The sequence below is a fragment of the Rhinopithecus roxellana genome, chromosome 13, assembly GCF_007565055.1.
Source record: "Rhinopithecus roxellana isolate Shanxi Qingling chromosome 13, ASM756505v1, whole genome shotgun sequence".
NCBI classification, from domain to species: domain Eukaryota; kingdom Metazoa; phylum Chordata; class Mammalia; order Primates; family Cercopithecidae; genus Rhinopithecus; species Rhinopithecus roxellana.
This window is the reverse complement of record NC_044561.1, coordinates 119,375,416-119,393,674: the sequence shown is the minus strand read 5'-3', so window position 1 is coordinate 119,393,674 and position 18,259 is coordinate 119,375,416. Positions and strand designations below refer to the sequence as shown.

Sequence of the window (18,259 nt, the reverse complement as noted above, 5' to 3'; positions counted from 1 at the left end):
TCACAGAGCCTGAGCTAGAACATAGATGGGCTACATTGTGGTCCTGCTCTATCCTCCCAGCATAAGTTAGCTCCCTCTCCCTCCATGGGGACACATCCCAACTCATGTTAGTCTTACCAGGTCCAGGGCTCTTTTCAGGGCCCTGACTCCTCCCTGAGAAACTGAGGCACAGTGGGGGATCAGGTAAAGGAACATGGGAGCATCTCAGAGTTGTAATAACTGTCACCAAGTCTACTTCTGTTCATCTAAGTTACCATCAATCTCCCATGACACAGGTGAAGAAATTAGGTGTGTGGCCCACAGTCCAGGGTTACTGGAGGATTTGAGGCTTGCCCTTGCCTTGCATCTTTAACTCCTTATAAGTCATATTCTCAGCTGTAGCTCATCCTCTGGCAGCAGAAAGCACCCCAAGTGGCAAACCCCGCTCATTTGGCCCAGAGTAAAAGATAATACTCCCACACCCACACCATCTTCCCCAACCTTTCCCAATCTTAGACATGCTGCTATCCCTCCCTTTGGGTGAAGGCAAGATGTAGAAAGAGAATCTATCAGGGGCTAGAGGGCTGACACAAGGACAGCTGTGGGAAAGATACCACCAGATGCTGGGTTCCCCTAAGCAGCCCTTGTCTACTTCCCCATGCGGTGATCTACCAGAGAGGAGGTGCTTGAGGCTGTTTTGGGTTTAAAAGGTGAAAAGTCACCCAAATCATTGTCCAGATGGAACTTCTAATACACTCCTGCACACAGGTACCCACCCCTCACATCGACACAGAAATGCACACATCAGCACACCCTTCAACACGCTGGCAATACAGTGACACACAGAAGCACTGAGTGAGTCACTGACCACCCCACAGGTCATCAAAACTAATGGGGGATGCTCCTCCCACAAGACACACAGACACACAGCCTCTGCCACAGCACACAGCATTCCAGGCTCACACACACTTGCACACCCAAAGCCTGGGGGCTGTATTTCACTTCAACCAAACAGAAGTCTGAGTGTGAAGGGGAAAACAGCAATCACCTTGGGACATGAGAGAGGGCCGTCTTATTCCTAAGCCAGTGGATGGGGAGTGAGAGAAGAGAAGGCAGGAGTAGAGAAGCAGGATCCCACAGCCACCCTCCTCTCATCTGATGAGCATTATACACCTACTAAGTGCCAGGCTCTGGATCTGGAACTCAGAACACAAAGAAAAAGGAGATGATCCCTGTTATTGAGATGTTCCAATGGAGGATACTCATAAGTAAAGAAAATGACTGCCAGCCACCAGGACGTGTGCACTAAGGGTGCAGTGGATGGGCCGAAGAGGAAACTGAAAATGATTTTTAGAAAAGGTTAAATGAGCTATAACTTACAGAATGAGTAGGAGTTTTCCTGGCTGATGGAGGTGGGAGAATGAATGTGGACAAGAACACCAGAAGCAAATGAGGAAAGAGAGTGACAGACTTAAGGCTTTAGCCTTTATTTTGCAAGTGATGGGCGGGGGTGCCTTCTGTGGAGGAGGGCTAGGGCAGGACTGGAGACAGGGAGGCCAGTGGAGAGGATGTGGTCTTGACCATGTGAGGCTTGGAGCAGGGTGATGATGACAGAGGGGGGACCGATGCTGCCAGATTCAGGGTAAGTTTCAGAGGTGAATAGCCAAGATGTGAGGACCAGCCGGATTTGCTGGAAAGAGAAAAGGGGCCGGGCGCGGTGGCTCAAGCCTGTAATCCCAGCACTTTGGGAGGCCGAGACGGGCGAATCACGAGGTCAGGAAATCGAGACCATCCTGGCTAACACGGTGAAACCCCGTCTCTACTAAAAAATACAAAAAACTAGCCGGGCGAGGTGGCGGGCGCCTTTAGTCCCAGCTACTCGGGAGGCTGAGGCAGGAGAATGGCATAAACCCGGGAGGCAGAGCTTGCAGTGAGCTGAGATCCGGCCACTGCACTCCAGCCTGGGTGACAGAGCGAGACTCCGTCTCAAAAAAATAAAATAAAAAAACAAGAGAAAAGGAAGGGTTGAGAATGGCTCCAGAATTTCTGACTTTCAAATCTGGGAAGTTGGTAAGGTCATTCATGAAAATGAGAAAAGAGACAGATTATGAGAAAGATGAAGAGTGGAAGGAGCCCAAGAAATCCAAGTGGCCACAACCAGGAGGCGTTCGATTCACTGGAGCCATTTGGAATTCGAGGCCTCAATTTGGTCATCGGTACAATGAGGAGGTCCGCCAGATAACCCTCTAAGGGCTACTCTAGGGATTTCGGCGCTTGGGTTTGCTTCGGGGCGAGCTCACCTGCGGCTCGGCAGCGACCCCTGGCGGTCTGGTGAGCCGCCGCCGCCGCCGCCTCCTCCTCCTCCTCCTCCTCCTCCTCCTCCTCCTCCTCCTCCTCCTCCTCCTCCTCCTCCTCCTCCTCCTCCTCCTCCTCCTCCTCCTCCTCCTCCTCCCCCCCTCGCTGGGGCCACTACTAGTCCTTCCAGATCCGAGGGCCTCAGGGCCAGGGAGAGGACCCCTGATGAGTGTCCCCTGCGGGGAGGCTGTGCACGCACCCAGGATGCTACTTCTCCACCGAAAGCCAGAAGGATCTTTCCCCTCCCCTATATTCTGTGTTCTGCGTGTAACTTCCATTACAAGACTCCTGCACAGAGCCCGAGAGGAAGACGCCCCCAACCCCGCCTGAGCCGCCCCTCCCAACCCTTCCGGAGCTCGAGCAGACGAGGAGCTAAGTGGCTCCCCGAGGGTCGGGATCAACGACCCTACGGCATCCTCCCTGAATCTAGCTGCCCAGGATCCACACTAACTTCCCTGCCTCCCGTCTCCTTCCCGGGATCCCCAGTCGCTGTCCGCTAAACCTCCAGGGAGGTAGAGGATTGGAGGATCCGCCAGGCACCGAGGACCCGCTGACCTGGCACCTGCCTCCGCAACCCTGACTCAGTTTTCCTCCCGCCCTCGACCCCACCCCCCTCCCTGGCCCCACTCTCATCCTCCTGGCCCAACTCATTCCCCACTGGTCCCGCCCTTTCCTGACCCTAAACCAACCTAGTCCCGCCGCCTCCCCTTTAGAGGCTCCTGACCACCCCCTACACAGCCCCCTCTTTCCCTAGTTCCACCTCCCCACTCCGGTCCCGCTCACTACTCGGGATGTCCCCGCCACTTCAGTGCCCTCCGGCCTACTCTCCACCTTGACCCCGGCCCTTCCATCACCAGACCCGCCCCCTTCGCCTCGGTCCCAACCCCTTCCCTGGCCCCACCCCTTTCCCTTGTGGCCACGCCCACCTCGCGTCTGGCCCCTCCCCCTTTCCACTTTCTGTCCGCGACCCCGGCCCCTAGGTTTCCTAGTCCCGGCTCCGTTACCCCCTCAGGCCTAGGGCTGGGACCCCTCCCCGTCCCCGGTCTTGGCCCAGCCCCCTTCAACAGATGGTCCGCCCCGACCCCTCCTCCTCGTCCCGCCCGGCCCTACCAGGCCCCGCCCCCTGCGGCCTCTACCTTTGACGTCTTCCCCCGGGAGGTGGCGGGGGTCTGCGACCGAATGCCGGCGGGACTCCGGGTCAGGGCTTCTGGCGGGCCCTGCGGGGGGCAGCGAGGTGACCGTGAACCTGCGGCTCATGGCGCTGAAAGGGGCCAGGCGGCCGCGGCGAAGGCCGGTATCGCACAAGTGGCTGCAGCCGGGCTCTAGGAGGGAGAAAGAGCGGATCCCCCCACCCGCCCCCTGCCAGACGCGACGCTGCGCAGGGTCCTAGTGCCCGCTGTGCTGAGGGTTCCTGAATCTGGCCACTTCGCTGGGAGGCCCTGGGCTCCCCAGTGCCACCCGAAGGGCCTGAGGAGGCCATCTGCAGGTGAGAGTCGTCCCTACAACGGGGGCACCTCTGCTAGGGTCTCCTAAACACCTGGGGCTTATTCATTCATTCATTCATTCGGAACATGTCGATAGCGCTCCTGTGTTTCGGGCAATGGTGCGAGGGATACGTCGGTGAATGAGATCCACTGGCTTCTTGTCCTCGAGTGGCTTAAATTCTAATAAGGAGAAAAAGATTATACGTGAGCAAACGCATAGATGAGATCATTTGAGATTGGGTGTATGTTTAAAACTAGGGCCGTGGGATAATGGGTAAGAGGGAGGAGTGCTTTAGGGGTGGTCTGAGAAGGCCTCCTACCACATCCTGAGAAGATGTGGTATTTGAGCTGCGACCTCACTGATGAGAAGATCCAACTATGCAAAGATCTAGGGGGAAGAGTTCTCTGGAAGAAGAAATAGCAAGTGCAGAGCCTTGGGGTGACAAGGAGCCCCGACTGTCCAAGAAACAGCAAGGTCATTCTGTCTGGAAGAGAGTGAGTGGAGAAGTGAGTGACTGGAGATGAGGGAAGAGAGAAGGGCAGATCATGTGGTCTTCTGAAGGCTTTGGGAAGGAGCCTGGATTTTTTGAGCAGGGAAATGATGTGATCTGATTTATAATTAACAGGATCATTCTGGCTGCTGGGTGAAGGTTCAACTAAAGAATGGCAAGACTAGAAGCTGGAAATCTAATTAGGAGGCTCCTGCAGACCCCAAGTTCGGGGGTGATGACAGCCAGACTAGAGTGGTGGCAGTTGTCTGATTCCAGTTAGGTTTTGAAAGTGAAACCGTCAGGACCCACTGATGGTTCGGATGTGACATGTGACCATAAGAGTGAAATCAAGGAGAAATCCTGGCAGTTCACACACTGCTGGTGGGAGTGTAGTTAGGCAAAAACTACTTTGGGAAACTGTTTGGTAACATCTACTAAAGCTGAACATACACACATCCTTCAACCCAGCAGTTTTTCTCCTAGATGTATACCCAGAAGAAATGACTGCCCGTGTTCACCAAAAGACATTTACCATGAGTGTTCATAGGGGCATTGTTCATTATAGCCCTAAACTGGGATCTACCAAATGCTTGTCAACAGTAAAATAGAGAAATAAGTTGTAGTACCTTCACACAATGGAATACCATCTACGGTTCTCAGAACAATATGGATGAATCTCACAAATAGAACCTTGAGAAAAAAGAGTCCAGACACAAAAGAATACCTACCCTATAACACCATTTAAAGAAAGTAAAAAATAGTCAAAGTCTATCTAAGCTGTTAGAAGTAATGATAGTGGTGCTGGGTACGGTGGCTCACACCTGTAATCCTAGCACTTTGGGAGGCTGAGGTGGGTGGATCACAAGGTCAGGAGTACAAGACCAGCCTGGCCAAGATGGTGAAACCCAGTCTGTACTAAAAATACAAAAATTAACCAGGTGTGGTGGTTAGTACCTGTAATCACAGCTATTTGGGAGACTGAGGGAGAGAATTGCTTGAACCTGGGACGCGGACGTTGCAGTGAGCTGAGATTGCACCACTGCACTCCAGCTTGGGCGAAAGAAAAAAAAAGTAATGATAGTGGTACCCCTTGGGGAGAAGAGGTAGTGATTGCAAGCAGGCTTCTAGGGTGCTGATAATGTTTTGTTTCTTTCTTTTTTTTTTTCTTTTTGTTTTCTTGAGACAGTCTCACTCTGTCGCCCAGGCTGGAGTACAGTGTCATGATCTTGGCTCACTGCAGCCTCCACCTCCCAGGTTCAAGCAATTCTCCTACCTCAGCCTCACGAGTAGCTGGGATTACAAGGTGCCCACCACCACACCCAGCTAATTTTTGTATTTTTAGTAGAGAGAGAGCTTCACCATGTTGGCCAGGCTGGTTTCGAACTCCTGATCTCAGACAATCCACCCACCTTGGCCTCCCAAAGCACTGGAATTACAGGCATGAGCCACCATGCCCAGCCTCTTGTTTCTTGACCTGGTGCTGGTTACACACTTGTGTTCCATTTGTGAAAATGTCTTCAAATGTATACTTATGATAGATACATGTGTATATTTATTATATTAAAGCAGTGGTTCTCAACTGGGAGCAATGTTGACCACCAGGGAACATTTGGCAATATTCAGAGACATTTTTGGTTATCACAACTAGAGCGGGGGTTACTACCAGCATCTAGGGGCTACAGGTCTTTTGGGCTCTCTAGGTTTGTACCAGGGCTGTCTGGCCATGAGTCACAGTTCAACATTACCCTGCTACACCCCATCCCCACACTGGGGCCTTCCTTAGCAGAGGGGGCTGACCCTGAATGGGCCTGGCATCTGGCCATGGATCCTGCCACCTCCTAGAGGAAGACACCAAACATGCTAGAAGGTACAGTGTAGATGTATGGTGTAAGACAATCCCCCACAACAAAGTATCCAGCCCAAAATGTCAATAGTGTAGAGGCTGAGAAACCCAGTACTAGAAAAGAAGTTTAAATAACTGATTCCTAGATTTTAGGACTGATTAGGTGTTCAGCTTGATTAAAGGTAGATGATATTGTCTCTTATTAAGGTGGTAACAACAGAGGAGCATATTTGGAAGGTGAAACCCAGGAGTCAGTTTGGACCCATTAGGTTGAGAGGTCTGTTTGGCAGCCAAGGAGCCATGTAGAGTAGGCAGTTGAACATATGAGTCTGGAGCTCGGGGTGGGGGAGAGGAGGTTAAAGCAGGAAACATAAATTTCACAGTGTTTAGCAGAGAGATGCTATTTAAGGCTGTGGGCTACCAGACATAACAGGGAACGAGTGTGCACAGAGCAGAGAATTCCCACGATTGAGCACAAGGGTGCTTCTGTCACCAGAAGAGGAAAATCCACCCAGTGAGGTAGGAGGAGACCCAGAAGTAAGGTTCCAGAGGCAGAGAGTTTCAGGAAGAAGGGCAGGATCCCCTATGTCAACGTGGGGAGAGTTGGTGTGGGATGAGCAGAGAGGAGCTCCTGTCACATCTGGCTATGAGAAGGTCATAAATGGCTTTGAAGAGGGGGGCTTTGGTAGTGTAGTGGGGTGGGAGCCAGGCTGGAAATGGCTGAGGAGAAAATGGGAATTGAGGAAATGGAGACACTAAGTAGAGATCATGCTTTGGGGAAGTTTTATTGTGAATGGGGATGGGGAGGGTAGAGAAATAGACTCGTGTCTAGTGGGAGGCAGGGGTTAAGAGAGATTGCAAACAAGCCATGGCGGGGAATGTTTGTACACCAGTGGCAGTGGGTCATTCGAGCAAGAAACAAGTGAAGGAGGAAGCTCACTCAGGATGGCAGTTCTCTGGACTTCTACTTAAATTCCCAGGTGGGCTCTGATTAAACCCATCACCTCCACTCATGTGCCCCAATCTTTCAGTCAAGTCCCTCTGCTAACCTGTAAGGTCAAATTCATATTCAGCCTGGCATTCAGGACTTCTCTCATCTAGCCCAAACTAGCACTCCTATCTTAACTATTCCGGAATCCTCTCCGTTCCCTCTTATCCACCCACTACTACCCCATGCTGGAGTTCTGAGCCATTCGAAGTTCTCCAGACACCCACTGTTTTTTCTCTTCTCCCAGCACTTGCACCAAGAACCCACATTCAAATCCCACTGTTACCACTCACTAGCTATGAGACTTTGGGTGAGTTGTATAATTCTCTGTGTCTCATCTGTAAAATAAGGGATTAGTGATGGCAGTAATAATAGTACCTACAAAGTAATAGTAATACCTATCTCATCTGGTTGTTTTATCGTACATAATGCATGTAGAACAGTGCCTGGCACATAGTGCTGTACAAGGGGTAGCTACTAACATCAGGTATATGATCCATATTTTATTTATCCACTGCCTTACTCCTGGGCATCTAGGTTATTGCCAGTGTTTCACTAACAAACAATGCTGCAATCAACATCCTTCTATGTGTTGTCTTGTGCACATATGTGAGGGTCAGAAAGTAATTACATTTTTAGGTTTAGTGGTTCTTGATAAATTACCCTCTAAGAAGACTGTCCCTTGCACAAGAAGAAGCTCATTGGTCCTTCCTAATTCAGTTCTAGTTCAGATGTCATCTTGGTGAGAAATGTTCCTGGACCTCAACCACAACACAGACACACACACACACACCATTATTGTAGAATAAAAGATCATGCACTGTACACTCCCCAAGTGTGATCCCACCCCCACCACCCATAGAATTACCCTTGTAAATAGGTTAGACTCTCTGTAGGTGGAGCCTCGAGTTGCATTTTAAGCAAGTTCCAAGGGCAATCTTATGCATTCTAAAGTCTAACTCATTTCTCTATACCCAGTGCCCAGTACAGGGCCTGGCTCCATGCAGGGGCTCAATAAGTGTTTGATGAATGAATAAACAGGTTGATCATTTCCTTGACTGTAAAATAGAAATAATCACATCATACTTTCCTAATAGGAATGATTGAATATGTTAACATTTACAAAGTGCCTAGAACACGTTCTTTTTTTTTTTTTTTTTTTTTTTTGAGATGGAGTCTCACTCTGTTGCCCAGGCTAGAGTACAGTGGCGCGATCTAGGCTCACTGCAATCTCCGCCTCCCAGGTTCATGCCATTCTCCTGCCTCAGCCTCCCGAGTAGCTGGGACTACAGGCGCCCATCATCACGCCCGGCTAATGTATTTTTGTATTTTTAGTAGAGACTGGGTTTCACTGTGTTAGCCAGGATGGTCTCAATCTCATGACCTTGTGATCCACCCGCCTCAGCCTCCCAAAGTGCTGGGATTACAGGCATGAGCCACCGTGCCTGGCCTAGAACACTTTCTGGCACATAGAAAGTACTCTATCAGTTATTTGTTTTTCTTTCTTTCTTTTTTTTTTTTTTTTTTTTGCACTCTATCAGTTAAATACATAATGCATACATACGTGCATATATATATAAATATATATATAAATATAAAAATAAAGTCTGCTTCTAAAGGTTAGAGAATCCAAGTTTATTAGAAACACTCCAACAAAAAAGGAAGGTGAGAAGAGAGGGCCCAGCCCACCTCCACTCCTCCCTGTCCTCCAGAACACAATACCAGTTTGTATCCAGCAAACTGGATCCTTCCCCAGGGTTGGTCCCAGTGGGGATTTACATGGCACTGCCAAAGCAGGACAGGAGCCCTAGTCCTCAGGGCACTGCAGGATGTCATAGGTCACGTAGCCCACTTGGTCCACCTGGTTCACCTCACTCTGGGAACTCATGCGCCAGTAGAAGCGGTCCTGGCAGAAATAGGCTTTCTCTGCAGGAGACAGGCAGGCATGAGAGGAGTGATTCTAATTCTCTGACATATACAGAAATAGGAACAAGATCTTGACAACCGTCTCTTCTGCCATTTCTAGAATTTTCTAAGGTTTTCACATATCACCTCCATCCCCCGCACCTGTCTGTGAGATGCTGAAGGGCACTGACCTCAGTGCCCAAAGCACTGCCACAGAGCCTAGCACACAGTAGGTACACCATACACGTTTTGTGAATGAACTAACGAATGAATAGACCAACTATCTTAATGCTCAGAACAATTCATTCAACACTCATTCATTGAACAAATCTGTTCACTCATCAACAAGTATTTGTTGAGCACCTACTGTGCACTCTGTTCAAGACACTGGGGGTAAGCAGAAAAAAATGCAGGCATGATCTCATATATCTTGGTGCTTACACTCTAGTGAGGCAAGAGACAATTAACAAGCAAACATGTAAATAAATGAGATTGGTTTTGAAAATATAGAAAGCAGCCAGGTGCTGTGGCTCACGCCAGTAATCCCAGCACTTTGGGAGGCTGAGGCGGGTGGATCATGAGGTCAGGAATTCAAGACCAGGAGAACTGCTTGAACCAGGGAGGCAGAGTTTGCAGTGAGCAGAGATGCACCACTACACTCCAGCCTGGGCGACAGAGTGAAACTCTGTCTCAAAAAAAGAAAATATAGAAAGCTATGGAGAAAATAAAAACAAGTAAATAGATAATAAGCATCAGAGAAGGCCTCACTGAAGCAGTGGCCTTAGCACCGAAACCTGAAAGAAGACAGGGGGACGGCCCGGTGACAATCTGGAGGGAAAGCCTTCCAGATAGGAGGAACAACTGGCACAAAGCCTCTAAGCTAGGAATGACCTTGATCTGTTCAAAGAGCAGCCAGTGTGGGTGGAGCAGAGTAAATAACAGGAGGAGTGGGAAGAGATGAGAACACGGGAGTGGAAGGTCAGATCCTGTTAGTTTCTTTGACCTTGGAATTCATCTGGGGTCACTCCCAAGACCATTGACCTCCACTCCTAGCCCCTCCCTAATCTCATGGAATATGTTAAAGGTACTGGACAGCCAGTATGCTTTGGGCTGGGGTGTTTATAAAGAAGATGGCAAAAAAAAAAAAAAAATGACAGACTTGAAAAAGATTTTGGTGACAGAAAATCTTGTTCGCCTTGTCAACTGTTTGGATGTGACCGGTGAGAAAGGAAAGTCAAGTGTAATTCCAGCTATCGTCCCCATATTACAGATGGGGAAACTGAGGCTCGAAGAGTAGAGAAGCAGTGAGTTGTCACAGAGCTGTGAATTGTCGCATCTCTCACTGTAGCACAGTGCCTGGCACATTGTCGGCACTTGATGACTGTTGTCTAATAAGTTTCCATACAAACCACCTGTGTCCTGTACTGAAGGAGAAACAACTTCCAGCCGGGGAGGCAGGAAATCTGGGTCCTGGTCTTGGTTACATCCCTGACTTCCTAAATGACCTGGAGAAGGCCTCTGCCTCTACTGGGATCTTGTCTGTGCTGGGGCATTTGCTTCCATTTCCAAGAACTTTATCTTCCTCGCTCAGAATTTGACCAATCACTAAGAAGAACCTAGCGTGGTGTCTCACGAAGGGACCCTCCTCAGCCCTCACCTTGGTACTGGAAGACGTCGTGCGTGTCCAAAGGCACCCCGGGGAATATCCGGTCTACCTCGCTGACGCTGCGGGGATCCACCATCTGCGCCTTCACGTCGAACCTGCGGGCAGGCGCGGAGGAGACAGGTGCTGAGCCGGCCAGCGCGCGGACGGACGGCGCCCGGGCTCCCCCTGCGGGCGGCCGCGGCGGCGCTCACCTCCAGACGCGCCGCCCGCTGAATAGCAGCATCTTCCCCGCGCCACGCCGGAGGGCCCCGGTCACCTGGGCCACGTCGGCGCCCAGGCCCAGCTTGTCTAGACGCCTCGGGCCCAGCACCGACGCGCCTGTGTACACCCACACCTGGCGCCCTGCAGGGGAGGAGGGTCACATCGGTCTGGAGGCGCAGAGAGAGCACGTACTCTTCTAGAACGCGAGGAGGGAGATCCTGGCGAAGCCTTTCCTAGCCCGCGTGCCCGCAGTCCCTGCACCCCAGGAGCAGAGGCGCTGGGTAGAGCGGCGCGAGGGCGTAGAGAGGAAAGGGCAGAAACTCAGCCGTCCCTACGTTTGCTAAACTGAGTCCGCCAGGGGGCCTATTTTTCTAAAACGCACAAGACGTTTCCTGGGTTATCAACGGCCTCTTGAGCCTCCTTGACTGATGGGGATTGACAGGGAGGCGTAGAAGGTAACTAACCAGAGAAGAAGAAAAGCTTCTTGGAGAGCGGCTCCTCAAAGGCCGAGTCCAGCTTGCGGGGCAACGCGGGCCACGTGTCGGCGATAAGGAAGGGGCCCTGCAGCCGGCTCCCCCTGCGCTCAGAGAATCGCCAGTACCTCCTGAGAACGCGAAGAGGGAAAGGACGGGCTCTGAGCCTTGGACCCAGGGCCAGTGGGCAGGAAGGGACGGGCAGTCCCTCCGCCAAGCCCCCACCCGCATCCACACATCCCTGCCTCCTCACCCATCCTTGAACAAATACAGCTGGTTCCCGATCTCCGTGATGGCGTCGAAGATGTTCACGTTGCAGGCATCGTCCACCGGATTCAAAGGCACAGTAGTGGCCGTAGAAGGGCCAGCAGTGGGGGGACCTGTGGGGCCAGCTGAGGGGGGACCTGTGGGGCCGGCTGTGGGGCGGACAGTGGGGGGTCCAGTGGGGCAGACCGTCGGGGGAGCCGTGGGCTGCGGTGTGGTGGTGGTTGGAGGTCGTGGCTCAGGTTCAGGGCGAGAACCTAAAAAGAGACACCGAATGAGACACTCCCTATTCCTGCATACCTCTGTACGCCTAGAACATCTGCTCCCCTAAGCCTCTCAGTGAGGCCCCTCTGGCACACAGGCTCTTCCTCACTTAGCCTGCCTTCCCAAACCACAGGACTTTTTTTTTTTTTTTTCCTAGGGGCATCCTCTATGGCCCAGAATGGAGTGCAGTGGTGCAATCATAGTTCACTACAGCCTCCAACTCTTGGGCTCAAGGGATCCTCCCACCTCAGCCTCCAGAGTAGCTAGGACTACAGACATGTGCCTTCAGGCTCGGCTAATTTTTTTGTAGAGATGGGAGTCTGGCTATATTGCTGAGGCTGGTCTGGAATTCCTGGGCTCAAGCAATCCTCCCGCCTGGGTCTCCCAAAGCGCTGGGATGAGAGGCGTGAGCCACCATGCCCAGCGTAGACTGGCTTTGAAGTCACGCCTATCTCTCTCTAGAGTCTCTTTATCACCATCTCTAAGCACTGACATGGCAGCGACTGGGCCCAGGCTCTATTTCCACATAGACGTTGAGGTCCCACCTCTCCCAACCCCCAATTCTTTGGTACCGTGGCACAGCCACGCCCTTTCCCCTCCTCCTCCCATCCCTGCCCCAAGGCCTCACCATAGAGATACTGGATGCCATTCACATCGTCCTTATGCAAGGGGGGCTCCTCAGTGAATCGGTACATAGGGTACATGAGCGCCTCCGGCACTGAGGAATGATCTAAGCCCAGCGCGTGGCCGAATTCGTGAGCCGCCACAAGGAACAGACTGTATCCTGGAAGGAGAGGGAGCCTGAGACCTGAGCGCCGAGCCAAGCCCCCAGCCCTGGCCACCTCAGCACCACCACTGCCGGGAACCCTAGCCCCGGAGCCTCGGGACCCCGCCTACCTTGGTCCGGGCAGAAGCCCCACTTCTTGTCGCTGTCAAAGTTCGAGGTGGTAGCGCACCAGAGGCGCCCATCTCCGCGGCCCTCGCTGGTACAGGTCGAGTACTGCTTACCCAGGAAGGTGAAGGGGAAGACGCACAGCTCCCCCGCCGAGTTGCCCCCGATCACGGTCGAGTCGGCTGGAGAGACCCAAGGCCTTGGATGAGCCAGGTGGATGAGTCTAGTAAGTAGCCAGGGGCCGACCCGACAGGGAGCTAAACAATCTTGGTGGCCTAGGGGGCGCTGTAGAGCACTCCTGAGAAGAGGATGGACCCGTGGGCGGTGCCTGGGACACCAGTACGTGGAAGAGGCAGCCAGCTGAGCAGATAAGGCCAGACCTCAGTGCCTGGGGCGGGGCCCTTGGAAGTCAGGGATGGGGCGGGGGCGGGGGGATGTGGTGTAGGTGGGCGGAGTAAGGCCGCCCTGAAGACCAGTGAGAGTGGAAAGACAAACTGATGAGGGAGGGGAAGAGCTGCGTTTCGGGGGCCAATGCGTGATGAGAGAGCGGGGCTGAACCTAGTAGACAGGGCGGAGGTACCTCGGGTCGGGCAGAAGCCGTAGAGCTTGTGCTGGTCGTAGTTGGCGGTGGTGGCGCACCAGCGGTAGCCATCGGAGCGACCGTCCGTGGTGCAGGCGGAGTAGGACTGGCCTTGGAAGATGAATGGAAACTGGCAGGGTTTCCCGTCAGCATTGCCACCCTGGGTGTAGAGTCCTGGGGCGAGGGGGAGGTGGGAAAGGGGGAGAAGGCGGAGACAGCACATTTTAACCCCCAAATGTGTCCTGTTCTTTGACCCATGGACGGTCTGCAGTTCATCCCTCCTCTCCTCGTTTCTCAGATGAGAAAATTGGGCCTAGAGTGCGGGAGGGTGAATTGCAGGCCACACAGCACTAGCGACAGAGCTGGGATTAGAACCCAGGACCATCAAGGGTGGTGGGCGCCCCCAGCCCTCGGCGCGCCCCCACACTCACTCTCGCTGGGACAAAAGCCAAACCGGCGGTCAGTGTCGTAGTTAGCCGTGGTACTGCACCAGGGCACGCCGTCGGAGCGACCGTCGGTGGTGCAGGCAGAGTAGGAGCGCCCCTCGAAGGTGAAGGGGAAGTGGCAGGCCGCGCCATCTGCGTTTCCAAACTTAGTTGGAACCACTGCGGGAGGAGGGGAGACCGGAGTCAGGGCGGCAGGTGATGGGTGGGAGAGGACAAGAGAATCGGGGGCCAGGATGACTCAGAATCTCACCGACACCCTTGCCCAGCGACCACAACTCATCATCGTCGAAATGGGCGTCTCCCTGAATTCCGGGGCCAGGAGGAAAGGCGTGTGCCAGGAGCCCGTCCTTCCCGTCGAAGGGATACCCGTCTCCGTGCTCTGAAGAAACAGGTGAAGAGGAAGAGGGTTAGCCGAGTAGTGCTGCGCAGATTGTGCACTGCCCAAGGCAAGGGCTCCGAAATAACTGCAGGCTGAAATCCCGCCTGCGCGAAACTCTCCCAGGCCGGCGCCCTGGCCCTTGCACTGTCTGGCAGGAGGGGCCGTATAAGCCAGGCCTGCGCGGGCAGGCAAGAGGAAGCCTGGGCCACTGCTGCCTCCACCCTCTCCGTGGTCCTCCCTTCCCTGACCCCGCCCAGGTCTCCTGGATTTTCCCTCCTCGCGTTCTCACCCGCGACACCAAACTGGATGACGATGTCTGCGTCCCGGCTGTACACGCGAGTGAAGGTGAGCGGCGTCACCGCGCTCCACAGCGCGAAGGCGCGGGCAAAGGCGTCGTCAATCACCGCCCGCGGCAAGTCTTCCGAGTAGTTTTGGATCCTGTAGAGTAAAAGCCAGAGGAATCAGGTCAGAAGTGAAAGGCTGGAGCGGGGCAGCAGGGACGCCCCATATGGCCGAGACTTCAACATACACAATGTTCCCTGCCGTCCACGCTCTCATCTATAAATTGCTTCCAGACTGTTTTTTTTTTTTTTTTTTTATCTACGTAGACCTTCACAATGGCCCTGGCAGGAGGACTTGGATTGCAAGAGCCATTTCCCTGAAGGAAAAACTGAGGCTCAGAGGTGGAGACACTCCCCCCGGGCCACACATTAAATAGTGAAACCCAGGGACCCGTCAAAGACAGGACCTGTTCACCACTGGCCGGAGAGCCAGACCTGCCCTCCCTGCCCCACCGCCTCCCCCCACCCCTGTCCCCGCGGCTGCGGCTCACCAATAGGTGATGTTGTGGTGGTGCCACTTGAGGTCACCCTCAAAGGTTTGGAATCTGCCCAGGTCTGGGACCCCGCACCGTGGGGTTCGCATGGCCTTCAGCGTGGCGCTGTCCAGCTCACCGGTCTGGGGCAGGGACAGTTTCTTCTGGAGAAGCAGCAGCGCAGGCCCCAGAGATTCCGAGTCTCCGTGCATCTCTGCCACCCGAGTGTAACCATAGCGGTACAGGTAGTCCTGTGGATGAAGGGGCACACACATGCCAGATCTCTGACACCTTTGTCCAGCTGGGGCCAGGACCCCCTCCAGACACTCATGGAGGGAGTTGGTTTTTTTTTTTTTTTTTTTTTGGAGAGATGGTATCAGCTCACTGCAGCCTCAACTTCCTGGGCTCAAGAGATCCTCCCATCTCAGCCTTCTGCATAGCTGGAACTACAGGTGCACACCACTGTACCTGGCTATTTCTTTAATTTTTTTTTCGTAGAGACAGGATCTTACTATGCTGCCTAGGCTGGGATCAAACTCCTGAGCTCAAGCCATCCTACCACCTCAGCCTCCCAAAGTGCTGGGATTACAAGTGTGAGCCATCATGCCTAGCAGGGACTAGCATTTAATAAAGCATTAAATGCTTTCCAGACACCAGTGCTCTCTGACCACCCAGGAATCTCCCCTCCCTTAGACATCCTCAGGTCCTTCTCACCCCTGGATGCCTCTAGCCCATTTCTACCCCACAGCTGCATAAGGTTTGCTCCTGCTCACTCCCAGCCCACACTTACCCCAGAACCCTCCAATGCCTCCCCCACCCCAAACCATTTCCCATTTCCCACTTAGGAAAGCCCCATTGCCCATTTCTGGCCATCACTGCTCAAAGCCTCCACAAGACCCTCCATTGCCTAACCCTGGACACCTCTGTTCTTCAGATATGCCCATCACCACCAACACACCCCTAAAGCATCTCCTCTGAGGCCCTGTGTCCTCTCTGGGAGACTCAACACCCTCCCGGACAGCCCTCCCCAACTCTAGACTAGGTGTTTGCCCACCTCTGCCAGCTGCCTGTCAGTGAGATTGGTTTTCAGGTCTCCAGGGAAGAGCACAAGGGTGGACTGGCGCTGTCTGGGGGCAGCACAGCAGCAGCCCAGCACCAGGAGCACCAGGACCAGGGGCTGCCAGAGGCTCATGGTGAGGGCAGCAGTGTCTGACTGCAGCTGCTGTTGTGGGGGCTTTAAGGAGGTGCTCCTGTGACCCCACCCCTCCTTGACAGGCAAGTGCTGACTCAGGGGACAGGGTGTGTGTGTGTGTGTGTGTGTGTGTGTGTGTGTGTGTGTGTGTATGTGTGGCAGCCCTAGCATGAGAAAGGGCTTACACCACCTCCTCCTGTCTCCACTGCCCGCAGTCTCCACTGCCAAGTCAGGCAAGACCCCAGACCCACAGGAAACCACAGGCCCTCAGGGGAGGGGTAGGGTTTTGCAAACTGCAGAGCTTGTGGGAACTGTATGAAAGGGAGGGAGGGGAATGAAGCTGGAGGGATCCCCCATCCCTTGGTCTGAAAGCCTCCAGTGGTCAGTCAAGGGAAAGTGGTGGGAGACTCCCTGAGACTTCTTTCTGAATCTAATGATCCCCCTGGCCCATCCTTGGCCTTTTGCAACACCCCCTCCCAGGTCAGATCTCCTCCCCAAACCCCTCCCCACACTCCAGGTTCTGTCCTCTTTTTCCCTGCCTGACAGCCTTCTTTGACTCAGCTTCCTCTCCCTGCTTCATCTGGGGGTGGAAGGAGTGGACTCTGCTAGGCAGGGCTGGGGAATTCCACTGGGGCAACCCCCTGTCTTCGGCAGGCTGAATTTTCAGGGTAGTAAAGGGGAGAGTAGCAGCCTCTAGAAAACAGCAGACATGGTTTTACTCCCTTCCTTCAGGACCTCGGCAAATGTCCTACCACTCTGAATGTGTTTCCTCAAATGTGAAAAAAAAAAAAAGCGGGGAGTGGGGCGCTCTTTGTCCCTAAATTGATGTGAGGATAAAATGAGATCAAACATATAAAATGTTTAGTACACTGTAGGTTGTAAGTCCTCAACGGATGGTGATTGGTTTTAATTACCAAGGCCAAGACCAAGATTCAGGGCCAGGTGCAGTGGCTCATTCCTGTAATCTTAGCACTTTGGGAGGCCAAGGTGAGAGGATTGCTTGAGCCCAGAAAAAAGGTCAAGGATACAGTGAGCCATGATTATGTCACTGCAATCTAGCCTGGGCGACAGAGCGAGACCCTGCCAAAAGACCATGATTCCAACTCGGAATCAGGAGACCAGGTTATTGGGCTCTAAGCTGCAGTATAACCTGGAGTAAATAAAAATGCCTTCCCCTTCCTCAGCTTAGGATTCTTCAACTGCAAATTGGGGCAGGATATGGGGGAAAAGAATCTCTAGGAGCCCTTTCAATTCTCCAGCCCTGCTCCATGCAGCCAAAGCTCCAGCCCCAATTATCACACTTATGCCAAGCCTCCCTTCCAAGCCTCCTACACCAGCAGCCTCCCTCCCTCCTTTCTTCCTAGCCAGCCAGTGTCAGGCAGGGTCTATATTCACCTTCTTCAAAGCCCTATTTGGGAAAAACATGCTAACAACTCAACAAGCTGTATTTATTTATTTTATTTTATTTTTGGGGGGTGGAGTCTCTGTCACCCAGGCTGGAGTGCAGTGGTGTGATCTCGGCTCACTGTAACCTCTGCCTCCTGGGTTCAAGCAATTCTCCTGCCTCAGCCTCCCAAGTAGCTGGTATTATAGGCATGGGCTGCCACCCCCGGCCAAATTTTTTGTATTTTTAGTAGAGATGGCGTTTCACTACGTTGACCAGGCTGGTTTCTAACTTCTGACTCAAGTGATCCACCCCCTTGACCTCCCAAAGTGCTAGGATTACAATCATGAGACATGGTGCCTGGCCCAACAAGCTGTATTTAAAGGGCCTACTATGTGTCAGACACTTTTTATGTTTATCTAATAAATGAGTCTGTGAAATGGAGATAATTAACTTCCTTTACAGAAAAATTGAAGTTCTAAAGTTCCCTAACTAATGAACATCTGCTTTGCAGTCATGAAGTCCTGGATTTCAGTTCCAGCTCTGCCATTTCCCAGCTATGTGACCTTGGGCAAGTCACTTGACGTCTGAACCATAATAATAATAATGCTTTTTTTTTTTTTTTTTTTTTTGAGACAGAGGCTCGCTCTGTCGCCCAG

The 18,259-nt window shown here is 52.8% G+C and overlaps 1 protein-coding gene and 1 long non-coding RNA gene across 3 annotated transcripts in view; one reads left to right on the top strand and one right to left on the bottom strand.

The window, feature by feature from the left end:
• Positions 1–16,336, bottom strand: part of SLC12A5 (solute carrier family 12 member 5) — a 51,978-nt gene extending 35,642 nt beyond the window's left edge. The window contains exons 1-13 of one of the 2 annotated variants that reach the window (XM_010384189.2): positions 16,079–16,336; positions 15,043–15,275; positions 14,500–14,648; positions 14,082–14,210; positions 13,817–13,990; positions 13,386–13,559; positions 12,811–12,987; positions 12,542–12,697; positions 11,639–11,906; positions 11,377–11,516; positions 10,903–11,053; positions 10,703–10,806; positions 3,471–3,551 (exon numbers count right to left, since the gene is read on the bottom strand). In XM_010384189.2, the coding sequence (XP_010382491.2) occupies positions 3,471–3,551; positions 10,703–10,806; positions 10,903–11,053; positions 11,377–11,516; positions 11,639–11,906; positions 12,542–12,697; positions 12,811–12,987; positions 13,386–13,559; positions 13,817–13,990; positions 14,082–14,210; positions 14,500–14,648; positions 15,043–15,275; positions 16,079–16,216 (2,074 nt within the window). In that variant the 5' untranslated portion in view covers positions 16,217–16,336. Of the gene's footprint in view, positions 1–3,470; positions 3,552–8,754; positions 9,067–10,702; positions 10,807–10,902; positions 11,054–11,376; positions 11,517–11,638; positions 11,907–12,541; positions 12,698–12,810; positions 12,988–13,385; positions 13,560–13,816; positions 13,991–14,081; positions 14,211–14,499; positions 14,649–15,042; positions 15,276–16,078 lie in introns of those variants that run through there. The other variant, XM_010384188.2, reaches the window with a different exon arrangement.
• Positions 3,286–11,516, top strand: LOC104678815. Its single transcript, XR_750244.2, has 4 exons — positions 3,286–3,820; positions 4,324–4,325; positions 5,496–5,612; positions 10,394–11,516. It is a non-coding gene; the product is annotated as an uncharacterized LOC104678815 (long non-coding RNA).
• Positions 16,337–18,259: the final 1,923 nt, after the last annotated feature.